At 35.7% G+C, this 12652-nt stretch overlaps 1 protein-coding gene across 2 annotated transcripts in view; it reads left to right on the top strand.

Annotated features, from left to right (window-relative positions):
- The window catches only part of LOC134530989 (SWI/SNF complex subunit SMARCC2), an 87984-nt gene that overhangs the window by 19660 nt on the left and 55672 nt on the right, over positions 1-12652 (top strand). For both annotated transcript variants that reach the window (XM_063366396.1, XM_063366397.1), the window contains exon 2: positions 9494-9613. In XM_063366396.1, the coding sequence (XP_063222466.1) occupies positions 9494-9613 (120 nt within the window). The remainder of the gene's footprint in view (positions 1-9493; positions 9614-12652) is intronic.

Genomic DNA, 12652 nt, shown 5'->3' with positions numbered 1-12652 from the left:
TTTTCCCTCATTTTACAGACACGTCCGAAAAAGGAAGCAGTGACTCGTTTTCTCCTCTCTTTCATCCACAATTGACTGCTTCCTTGATCTCGCGTCTGCACCTCCAGATCATTTATTTCTTGTACTGTAAGTTCTATGCTTCTCATCACAGACTCAGTCAGAATCTCTAGTTCATGACCAGAGGCTGGAGGCTGAGTTGCATGAGGAGCATAGCTCTTATCACCCTGTGGTTTAGATGATTCCGATTTTCGTGGTGCATGAGGATTCATGTCCAGCCTTCGCCTACAGTTTGCCTGCTGTTTCTGTCTTTTTGCCATTAATCGCTTCACAGTCACTCCAGGGCTGTGACCTGTGATCGCCTTCATAGTTTGTCCATGCCATTTGTAGCGAAGTTGGTAAGACAAACCAGCAGCAGTAGCCCTACGGCTGTAAGACCCCTGCTGTGAACGGTTAATCTGCTTACCGCCTGCCATCCTCGCAACTAATGACATGTACATTTCTGCTTGGTTGGTTGTGAGATCCATTACAAGTGCTTGTGACTTTGCTCTCACTCGGTCAAAAGCTTGTTTGACTCCCACAACCAATTCACGAGGCAATGAATCATAACTGCAGGGATTCACTGATGTACCAGCTCTCTCACACACTTCTAAATTGCATAACTTATGATCTCCAAACACATGGTTTGGCACATTTAGAAGTGCTGATTGAAGTTGCACAGCATTACCCCCACAGTTGCTGATACAACCTCTTGCACAGCGACAAAGGGCTTTGATTTTCGACTGGCTGAGATGCCGCGTATGGCTGCCCTTGGCCATGGCATAAAGATTCTTTTTAAGATTCTTCACGACATGGTTAGCACATTCAATCTTTTCAACATCTCTCCCATACGAAACATTTGCAATTATGGCTGCATGCACACTGGAATCACCATCACCAACAAACTTCTTAAATTGAAGTTTGTACTTGTCTTCACAGAACCGGAATCCTTCCACTATAATGTCTGCCTCCATTGCAGTGGAAGAATCAGTCCAGTTTCGGAAACACAAGTGAGGTGTGGGTTCCTTTTCCATTCGTTCGCTTCGAATGCATGCAGTGCAATATTTGTTTCTCACACCAAGGAATAGCAATTTCTTTGTGTAGAACCCAATTATTACAGCACATCCAGACTTAGCAGAAAACCTATGACCATAGGATCTTTGGCTCCAACCACCATCCACAATTCCTATGGTCCAAGCATGTTCCTCATTTCCAACCATACAGATTCGTCCATCGTCTTTCGCAATAGAGAACTCTTCGAGTGCAGCATCTTCCATTTCCTTCTGCAACATTACTTTCCAGTGCTCTCCGATTTTGTTCTCGTGGTTAGAGAAGCATCCCGGACTCATAGGCTGAATGTCAATGAGCGACAACAGTTCATGCAGTGCCCCATAGCCTAAGCCAACTGAAATAGTAGCCCAAACAATCTTATCGTTGACATCCAGGTTGACTTCTTGTTTAGTTTTTTTTGGTCTCCCCACTGGAAGACATTCCAAAGGTTCAGATTGGAATTGTTGTTCTTGGTCGCAGTGTGTGCACTTAAATTTAAAATCTGTCAGCAGACCAAACCTTTTTACACCTTTCAGCACATATGTCCCCGAAGAGTGAATTGGACACCTGTAAAACCAAATAATAATAATAATTTTGGTAACATCTTACTATAATGTATTTTACCCTTTCCCTCTTTCATTCAGTAAACAAGAAATTATAGTGTACATAAAATAAATATAATTAAATATAAGGCTCTCTAACATGGCAGTTTAGCTATACCTTTGTGCTTTACAGTGATGTTCAAGAGTTAGGGTGTGCTATCTAATTTCATACAACCACGCTACCAGGACGGTATCAGCTAATGTTACATATAGCCAATCGTCATTGTAATGAAAAGCAGATATAAAGAGCTGGCACGAACCCTGACAGCCATGGCTGACTCCTCGGGGGTGAAAGCTGTAACACATGTTTGCAAGTCTGAGTGATTCTTCGGTGGTATATCCATCACAAACCGCAGTATGGAGGTGATTATATGTTATTTGTTAGCATTTTGTAAAACGTACTGCTCATGCACAAGGTACGAATTTCAGTATATATGGCATACTTATTTGTTGTTATTTAAATACGTGGACTTTTCCCAAGTCATCACTGTTGCGAAACAACTATTTGGCTAAAAATAAGAGATAATATTAGGCCTATATTATACATGTGCTATGGCGTGGCCTTAAAAAGCAATTGAAATATTTTTTAGAGTAAGTATTTATTTTTACTTGGCAAATGTTATTCTAATTTTAGGCATTGCTTGATTTTAGCCCTATAAACAAACATTTATAATTGACTGATGACAAATGTGCTTGTATAAACATCGCATTCTTAAGTTCTACGAAGTATTAGCTGACAGTCAGAATGTTATTTGTTACATACTGTGTTTGCTAAAAAAATATGAAATCACGTTGTAAGTTCACATACAATATTATTTAGAAAGGGTCAGAGTGGTGTTCTGGTCAGATCAGTTGTTTCCAAGGATACCCGGTTTCAATTTCTACGGCGATCAAGCATGGTTTTTCTTCATGTGAAAATCCTGTGAACTTAGTTCTTATGAGATGTTACCATTTCTCATACCAACCAAGTGCATCCTATCGCTGCTACATTCTTGTCAATTCACACTTTATCTGTTCCTAATGACCTAATGTCGAGACATGGCCCTTTTTGGGTTTTAGGCTGCTTCAAAGAATGCTATCGTGACCAAATGGCTAAACCAATTAAACGAATTACTTGAAGGCATCACTTTTTAACTCATAAAGACACTAATTACTGTATAAAAAATAAAACTATTGAAAAAAATTTTACCACGAGATTGACTGCATTCCTCTTTTACATAAATGGTAGTTGAACCACCAATTCAAACAATTTTATATTTCCTCTCAAATGTGCTAATTCACCGGGCTCAGCACGAAAAGATACCTGCTAATCGGAACATTGGTTAATTTGCATGAATATTATTCGCATTTAATGTCTTTATTTTACCTTCAGTAAACACTCTTAAACCCAGTGTGTTGTTTATGTTTCATGTGTCTGATTATCATATCTCGTAACGAAATTACCAAAAATCTTTATAACAACTAACAAGGTCAAAAGTGTGGTCTCGCTAGTTAAAAGTATGAAAGATTTTCTAATGGAAATGTGATTGTAGGTTATGTAGGCTATATGGACGTTCAGATATGAAAGTCATTAAGTACATTAAAAAGTTATGAACTGTAACATGTTTAAATGTAGTTGTATGCGAGTTCAACATAGTGCAGTCGTGTTCCAAATATTCTAATTGAATAAAAAAAATTTTCTTCATACACAAAAATATTATGTCTCTAGAAAGATATGTGAACAGATTGACATGACAACAGAGCCGCTAATATTCAACATGTCACCAGTGATACTCATTACACGCCTATATCCAAAATTCAAGTTGTCAGCCATGCTGGAATTTATTTTTTGTAGATTAGACTTTTTGCATATTCGATCAACTCAAACCATAGGTCCTATATTCAAATCAGTGTCACCGGGCTGATCTCTGCGTTGTTTTATAAATTACTAAGGCCTGGGTCACATTGAATATCAAGCCTCAGTATGATATCGACAAATAAAGTCTATTGCACGGTTTCACACATCTCAATCACGCACTTTTTCATTAGGTTTTTTAAACGTCCTTACTAAATCCTCAATCCCATACTGGAGTTTGATCTTCGATGTGATCCGGGCCTAGATCATTACAAGAGGAAGTTTCCACAGGCAGATGGCCGCACGGCGCACAGGTATTCCGGTGTGAAATTAAAAGGTAAACATAATTGTTTACGTACTGCACCTTAACTTTGAATGAAACCATATGTTAAAAAACTGTGTAATAAATTTTCTATAATTAGCCATTATTGTTTGTTTCTTGTATGTAGGGGAATCATCAATTTTTTTTAAGGTAAAAACTTTTAAGCTGAGTAATATTTCCCACTACGGTGTTTTGTGTTTTAGATTAAATCTTGTCAATATGGCATTAATAAATTGTTTAATTTATTATAAATTTATTTATTGAAATAAGTATTTAAGAATGAATTTATTCTTATTACCTACTAACTAATGAAGTCAAGAAGTATGCAGTAGAATTTGCAATCTTCCAGCCGGCTAAACGTTCAGAAGTTGATAAACTGTAGTGATACAATTAGTAATGAATTCATACTATGCCTTTTTTCATGTACACTTATTTATATGGCAAAAAAAGCGATAAGAACTATCGTTGGAAGTACTGAAATACAATCATGTAGAGAATATTTTATAAATTTGAAAATACTCACTTTACCTTGTATTTTTATATTATACTGCTTATTGTATGTTGAAAGTATTTTACAAACTTTAATTTTAAGAAATATTGTACATAATTATAAAACCAGAAATACTTAGATATTTAATTGATGTTAGTTACAAACGACTATGTAAATCATATATGGGTTTTGAAAATATAAGTGTAAGTTTTTTCAATAGATTACCCTTGTGTGCTAGGGCAGTTTCTTTTGATAAGAATAAACAAATTCTAGAAAAATGGATCATATCCAATCCTCTGTACTCACTAGATGAATGGTACAGTTTTAAATTTTAATGACCTTAAGTTTGTGTAAGTTATATTATTGTTAAGATGTTTTTTCTTTAAATTTACACTTAACAATGGGTATTTATATATTATTACTATGTATTTTCAATGGCAATGTCTATTGCACCCTGTGTTTAACGATAATGAATATTATAAATTATTTACCTGTGTCTCTCCAGAAGACGACACTGCACCATGAAGTGACGTACGTCTACCAGCATCCGACCGTTTAACAAACTTAGTCCCGGATCTGTCTGTGGCAATGGAGGCTCGTAAACCACTTCCAACGGGGGGAGGTCATCGTCCCTAGAAGTTTGATACAAACTTTTAAAAAATATCGCGCATACAATTAATTTTTATTCATATAAAGATTTGCACATTAATTATATGTTTACCATTCATATCTAAAATAATTAAAAGTAATGTAAGTGTAAAACCTACTCTTGAGCGTCATCTGAACTAGTATGTGTATTATCAGTGTTATGTGCTGCACACGTCGTCACTGAAGATGCCATGCTGGTTACTTCTTGCACTTTGGATACCAAAGTTTCAACACTTTGGCTTTCTGGCAATGTTGTTTTTGCAGAACCTTCACCAGCAGGCAAAACGTTCTGTACCAAACCCAGCTTCTTCCTTTCTTTCGCTAATCTTGCAAGCCTAGAAAATAATGTACTTCATTAGAGCAGCTGCCGTATTTCAATTTGCCATCTATATATATAAAAGAAAGTCGTGTTAGTTACACTATTTATAACTCAAGAACGGCTGAACCGATTTGGCTTAAAAATTGGTAGGTAGGTAGCTTAGAACCAGGAGACGGACATAGGATACTTTTTATCCTGTTCCCGGGGAAATTTTTTTTAAAAAAACTAAAAAAAAAACACGCTCTATATTGAAAACCAAACTAAAAAATAGAAAATCATGAAAGTATATTGTTCACAATAATCATAACCCACTCTCACTTTTCATTTAATTAAATGTCACTTTTCATTTAATTAAATGTCACAATATTTAGTAGACTTTGTTTATATCGCGCCAAAGACAAACTGAAAGAAAAGAGTTCGCACTCGCACATGAGCGAAATGGTTTTCTTTACAATGTGCGAACTCTTTACTTCCAGTTTGTCTTTGGCGCGATATAAACAAAGCCTACTTAATATTGTGAAATTATATAAATTTACGAAAATATTATTTTACAAATTTAATAATGGAATAATCTTATCAAATTAATGTATTGTCATCGGTTCTCGATAAATATACAAAGTTTGGATGAAATATGGCCGTTTAAAGTGGGTCAAAATCGCACACAAAGGAGTCGGTTACAAACATACAAACAAACAAACAAACAAACAAACATACAGATAAAGCCAATATAAAGCGTGTAAAAAAAAAGTGGCATAACAAAACGCAACTGAAAGCAAAACGAAAAATTTATCAGTCTAAACATCAGTCTAGCCGTTCATTTGTTAAAAATGGTATAGCAAAACACAACTGACATGGAATAACAAAACACAACTGACAGCTAAACGTACTGTTGTCTATGGTTAAGTATGATTGAAAATTTGACAATTAACAAAACACAACTGTCAGCTCAACGTAATGTTGTCTATGATTAAGTATGGTTGAAAATTTGACAACGTAAAATTTTAAGGTTGACCGGTTGATGTGTTTCTTTTCGAGTTTCTATTGGCTTATCGTACCGATATTATCATTAATAATACCATGCCGCGACCAAGACTATCAAATCTTTACCGACAAGGCCGTAATGCAACTAGGATTCGAAACATTGCGAATGAAAGGACTGAGGAAGAACAGGAAATTGCACATGGAGAGCACCGCGTTAGTATGGCTCGACTTCGTGCTTCTCAATCACAAGAGCAAAGCGAGGCAGCCCGTGAAACGGCTCGGTTGGCAATGCGAAATCGTCGAGCAAACCTCAGAGATCAACAACTAGATAATTTTGGACGCACAAGAAATTTATCAAGTACTGATTTGAACCAAGCAGCGTTTCGATAGGATTTCAGCACTGATTACTGCTTGCATACTAGCGTTCGCATTGGGCCAATGGACGGAGTTTGCGAGTTTTGTGACGCATTGAAGTTTTCCGGAGAAACGCCAGGATTGTGCTGCCTTAGTGGGAAAGTGAAATTGCCATTATTGACTCCGCCACCTGAGCCATTGTATTCATTGCTTCGTGGCGAAACACCCGAATCACGAAATTTTCTAGCAAACACACAAAAATACAATAGTTGTTTCCAAATGACCTCATTTGGGGCAGACATTATCGAAGAACGAGGATTTAATCCGACATTCAAGGTATTTATTTATTTTTGTACTTACATACAATACAGTAGAATAATTATATACTATACTTATTCTTATGTATTACTAGCTTTTACCCGCGGCTTTGCTCGCGTTATGTGCTTAAGTATCAAATATCATTTCAAATAAAATAAAATATGGTAATTGCTTTTTTTATTGCGTAACTGGAATCACCAGTATTTAAAAATTATAACATCCGATTTAGCTTAAAAAACTGAAAACATGCCATTCGCCATGACCATTAACAAATCACAAGGCCAATCCTTGAAAGTTTGTGGTCTGAATCTAGAAAATCCATGTTTTTCCCATGAGGCATGTTCACGGGTCGGAAGATCATCTGCGTTATTTGTTCTTGCGCATGATAATAAAACAAAAACTGTCGTCTTATCACAAGGTGCTTCAATGAAGAGTGCAACCCATGCACAAAAATACATGGCCAATAAAGAATCATTAAAATACTTGATTTTTTATTTATATTTATTACTTAATAAAATATTGAATTTAATAAAATCCAAAAAATGCTCATTTATTACCTCTAAGGCGGAACAATTTTCGCCGGGTCAGCTAGTTGCTATATATATCAAAGTTATGTTAGCATAAAAATCCCTGTAAACTTTATTTAGTAAAAATATTTCATGTAACCTATTGTAATGTGTTTTTCTGTGGTTTATGTGCTGTGTCTACATTTGGTCCCTTCACTGTTGAACATTTGGTTTGCGCTGTAGTTTTTTCAGAGCCTATATCTTAGAAAGTGCTTATTTGTTTGTTTGTTTATATCTTTGTCTTGTTAATAAGTTCTGACAGACAGTCTACGTGGCACAAGTGTCTAATCATGTTTTCAATGTGATACATTAATTATTTATGACACACTTTGCTAAAACAGTCTTTGGAATTCGGAAGTCTAGTGTAAACCACCATAAGTCCATAACCGACTCTACGTAAACGTACAAACACATTTACAAAAGAATTGGTTGCTCAGTATCCATGTGGTAGTAAATTTGGCTCGGCGTTCTAGCTAATAAAATATATACGAATAATCAATGTAATGTTATATTTGCCAGATCAATTACAACTGCAATGGAATATTTTAAAACAATAAGTTAAATAATTCATAATTTACGTCTGTGCCGCAGAAGTACGCAAACCACAAAACCAGAAGTCATCGAGTACGAAGTTAATTACTACTGCGGACTATAACATACCTATACTCATTTATACCACGTTTGATTCCTGGTCTAAACTCCCTAGCATTTGTTTGTTTAATCCCTCTCACGATTTTTGTTTTCAGATATTTAAAACATGGATTTTGTGTCTTAATCTTATTTATTACGTTAACTTCCTTTATTAAAATTAAAATATTTATGCAAGGGTATAAAAAAAAGAATTTACAATATTTACAGATAATATAGACACTTAATTATATACAGTCAAGTCATTTCAATGAAATAACGTTATTGATTATAACTCCAACACTATATGTACAAGAAAAAGAAATATAGAGAGAGTATAAACAATCTACGTCTAAAGATAATATCGCCGTTAGATATAAATCAAAACATGTATATTTAAAAATTTGAAAATTTTAAACTGCTAAATTCTTCAAAAGCCTTCATGTTCGCCGATAATTAGAGGCTCAGTTTACTTTTACGGAGGGAACATTAAATAATACTATGTAGAACAAGTAAATTTAAGATAAAATTACTTACTTAACTTGGCGTCTATTAGCTTCTTTCCATTTCTTCGTGATCTTCATTTTCAAAACACAATAACTTACCGTCTGACACACTAGTTTTGTCAGTGACTGCTTCGAAGCAATTTTAATTCCCGCCAAAATTCCTCCGTGATAGTTGGGGCATCTAGCGGCCAACCTACAAACTCATTTGTAAAGTTTGGGCCTGACATCTAGCGGCGGAAAGCTGAACTCACACATCATACGTTCGTTGGTTCAGCTACACGCGTCGGTTAAATCACAAGTTTTAAACTTAAGTAATTTAAACTCTGTGCGTTATGTAAACACGTTCGTTTGGATGATTTATTCAGTATACTTCATTTAAGTTGTGTGCAAAGCAAAAACCGCGTACCGTATTTATAAATACCTTATTTTGAGTTTTAAAACTTTCTTAATTACAATTTAATAAGAAATAATGTTTTAAAAATATTTTTATTAATATATTTGCAAAATTCAAAGCTTCATTTACCAAACACCTAACTACTTTTTTTTTAAATACAATACTTTTCGTAGGAGAATTAATTTCCCTGGTGGCTGCAAAACTACGGATCTTAGCCTTAATGCCTCACGTAAATATGTCAAAAAGTGCACTCGATTATGGGATAGACTATACTTCCAAAACATCAAGCTACTGTTTGGTAGCAGGAGTTAGAGAACGTACAGCTCACATGAACAAAGTCAATAAAAAGCCACAAATTATTGTTTCATGTTGAAAATTATATTGGATTACGGTTAGTTTTACAACATTAAGGTTCAAAAAATACAATAATTTGGATTTTTTTTCAGTATGTCCAAACTGACCCTCCAACCAGCAAGGGATTGTCTACATTAGTTATTCAGCTGATCCAGTTTCAAGAAGACAATCTCGGTAAAAATGTCAGCAAGCCACCTTTGTGTAGACTACCAGTGAGTATTGCAAGTCAGTGTAATTTAAGTGTTTTTAGGTGTTAATTTTATTCACATAGTTTTTGGTATATATACACTGGGTGCATGTTTTCCAATATAGTGTCTATTTATAACTAAACAAAATGTAGCTGTTAGTTGGAAAATTCAGTCAGTCCGTGAGTGGTATTTGCTATCCTTGTTCAAGAAAAGATTCAAAATCAATATTTAATGTATCCTCACATAATGTAATAGTTTTATTGAATTTTATAGTTTTATTATCTTTCTTTGTCCACACACACTCAGTTGTATTGCTTTGAGCATTCAATAATTAAATACATTTTAAATTGTTAATTATAGTCCGGTTTTCAACACTGTCTCTCATTATTTATTTAATTTTAAATTCAGGATAGGTGCCTTGTCTCTGGTTTTAAAAGATTTGTGTTCAAGGGTCCAAGGCTTGAGAACTGTTTACAAAAGCACACAAGTTTTTATATAATACCAAGAAAGATTGTGGTAGCAGAGTCATTATTGCAGTGTGAGATTTGTCTTGTCAAACAATAATTATATTGTTGATAGCTGCCCGACCCGGCTTTGCAGGGCTATACTAATGGAAAAAAATTAAGCCACATCTCCCATTTACAGTAATGGTAAATAAAAAAAATTCAGTGAAAATTTATTACAATGCTGTATAATGTACCGGAGAGAAAATGAATAGCACCGATGGTTTCCCGACTCGTGCACGCAACGTACAACTGATGTACCCGTACTTCGCTACGGCAGTCTACAGGCAGATCACTCTTGCGCCGCTCATTATACATGCCCCTCCTTGTGGGTACGCCACTGCCGCGCGATGCCCGTTGCCATGGAGACGCAGAAGGCATGAACAATGCAAAATCCTGTTCTCATGCAGACAAAGTACCCACTGTTGCCTGGTTTTAACCACCCATGGGATCTAATTTTCGGAAAATGTCATTGTGCGTAACATAAGGAACATTACTGCGAAGTTTCAAGTCTGTAAAATATATATACTTGAAAAAAGGGCAATTTTTGATATTTAAAGTACCCGCAAAATTTTAACGGTGATGAGGACTGCACTAACAATGAAATAGTCGTTAACTTCTAGCGCCTGCGGCATTGTCAAGACACACTCGTACGTGTACTGCATGTTGTATCTAACCCCCTCCAACGCATTTGATTCTAAATTGGACTTTTAGTAAGGATCCCTAATGTTATTGATATTATAATATAGCCTATAGCCTTCCTCGATAAATGTACTATCCAACACTGAAATAATTTTTCAAATCGGACCAGTGGTTCCTGAAATTAGCGCGTTCAAACAAACAAACAAACAAACAAACAAACTCTTCAGCTTTATAATATTAGTATAGATGTCATCAGTATCCTTATTATCGTATTCAGCTTTTTAACTATTTTGGTTAGTAATCTGCAATGAAAAGTTAGAATGTCACCATGTGTGTTTATTATTTATGACTGTGTGCTAATGTATTATTTAGTCTGTTTGTGCACAAATTGAAAACATAATTGCTCCAATCAGATGAGCTGTACACTTGGTACTTTGATCTCAAGTATACTAAATTGATCTAACTCAGAGATTTGGGTCTGGGTTTCATGTGGCGTGGTGACATTATTGTGTTTGTATGTGTGAAGCTTGAAGCTTAAGGACCTACCTATACATTGTATACAGTTGTCCCTCGATAATCCGACACTTTTTAATCCGACGTACTTGGTAGTCCCACGCGCCGCCAGCAGTCTTACCAGCTGTTTGTTGTGGAAACAATACAAGCCTGCAGCGACATGAATCTCCCCCCCCCCCCTTCCGCTCTGTACACTTATTTCGCGGGGACAGATCAGTATCAGTAAGTGCGCAGTTGTAGTGTACATCGGACGTTCAGTATTACTACTGCTGACTGTATTTACTGTTTGCTTTGTGCGTGTAGTGACAGTTTAGAAATAGCAAGCACAAGTGTGAAACATAAACATAAAACATTAAATTTATCTGAAAAATGGGAAATTATTAAACGAATAGACCGTGGAGAAACTCCGAGTGCAATATCTAAAGTGTATGACATCGGATGACCAACTGTCTATGATATTATGAAAAATAGGGGAAAAATTGAAAAATTCATGAAGTCTGTTGAAGGTGAACCCATGAACAGAAAAACTCTTAGGACTAGTGAGCTACCCGAGGTCGAAGACACTCTTTTTATTTGGTTCAAATAGCAACGGAACCGGAATGCACCTATTTCAGGAGACATTTTGAAACAAAAAGCCCAGTTTTTTTACCAAGAAATAACAAAGAAAACTGACTTTCGCGCTAGTCACGGGTGGTTTGAAAACTTCAAGAAACGTCATGGTATAAGATTATGCAGATGAGTGGCGAAAAAGTGTCTGCTAACGAGTCTGAAATCCAGGAATTCATCAGAAATTTGTACGCAAAAATCAATGAACTTGGCCTAGTTCCTGAACAAATTTATAACGCCGATGAAACCGGCTTAAATTGTCATCAGCTACCAACAAAAACATCTGATACTGAAGAGGAAAAAAAGTTTCTGGGAGAAAATTACAAAAAGAACGAATTACCCTGATGGTATGTGCGAATGCGTCAGGAACTCATAAGTTAAAACTGCTTGTTAGTAAATCAAAAAACCCACGTGCGTTGAAAAATGTAAAGGTCGAATCTCTACCAGTAACCTACTTGGCTCAAAGCTGTGCATGGGTCACCAAAGAAGTTTTTCATGATTGGTACACTAACAGCTTTGTCCCACAAGTTAAGCAAGATTTAAAAAATAATACGTTACCAGTGAAAGCCCTTCTGTTGCTTGACAACGCACCCGGACACCCTGACAAGAATGAATTAAAAGTTAAAACTGCCAAAGGGTACATTGAGGTAATGTACTTATCAAAAAACACGACCGCTTTGATGCACGTTACAAAAAGCGCCTTTTAATGGAAGTCGTCAGTCAACCTAATTATGACATTGCAACAATTTTGAAATCCTTCAACATTAAGGATACGATTTTGAATGCCGCATTTTCTTGG

The sequence above is a fragment of the Bacillus rossius genome, chromosome 3 (genome assembly GCF_032445375.1).
Source record: "Bacillus rossius redtenbacheri isolate Brsri chromosome 3, Brsri_v3, whole genome shotgun sequence".
In the NCBI taxonomy this organism is placed as follows: Eukaryota; Metazoa; Arthropoda; class Insecta; order Phasmatodea; family Bacillidae; genus Bacillus; species Bacillus rossius.
Note: the sequence above shows the minus strand (reverse complement) of the source record. Positions and strands in the feature narration are given on the sequence as shown.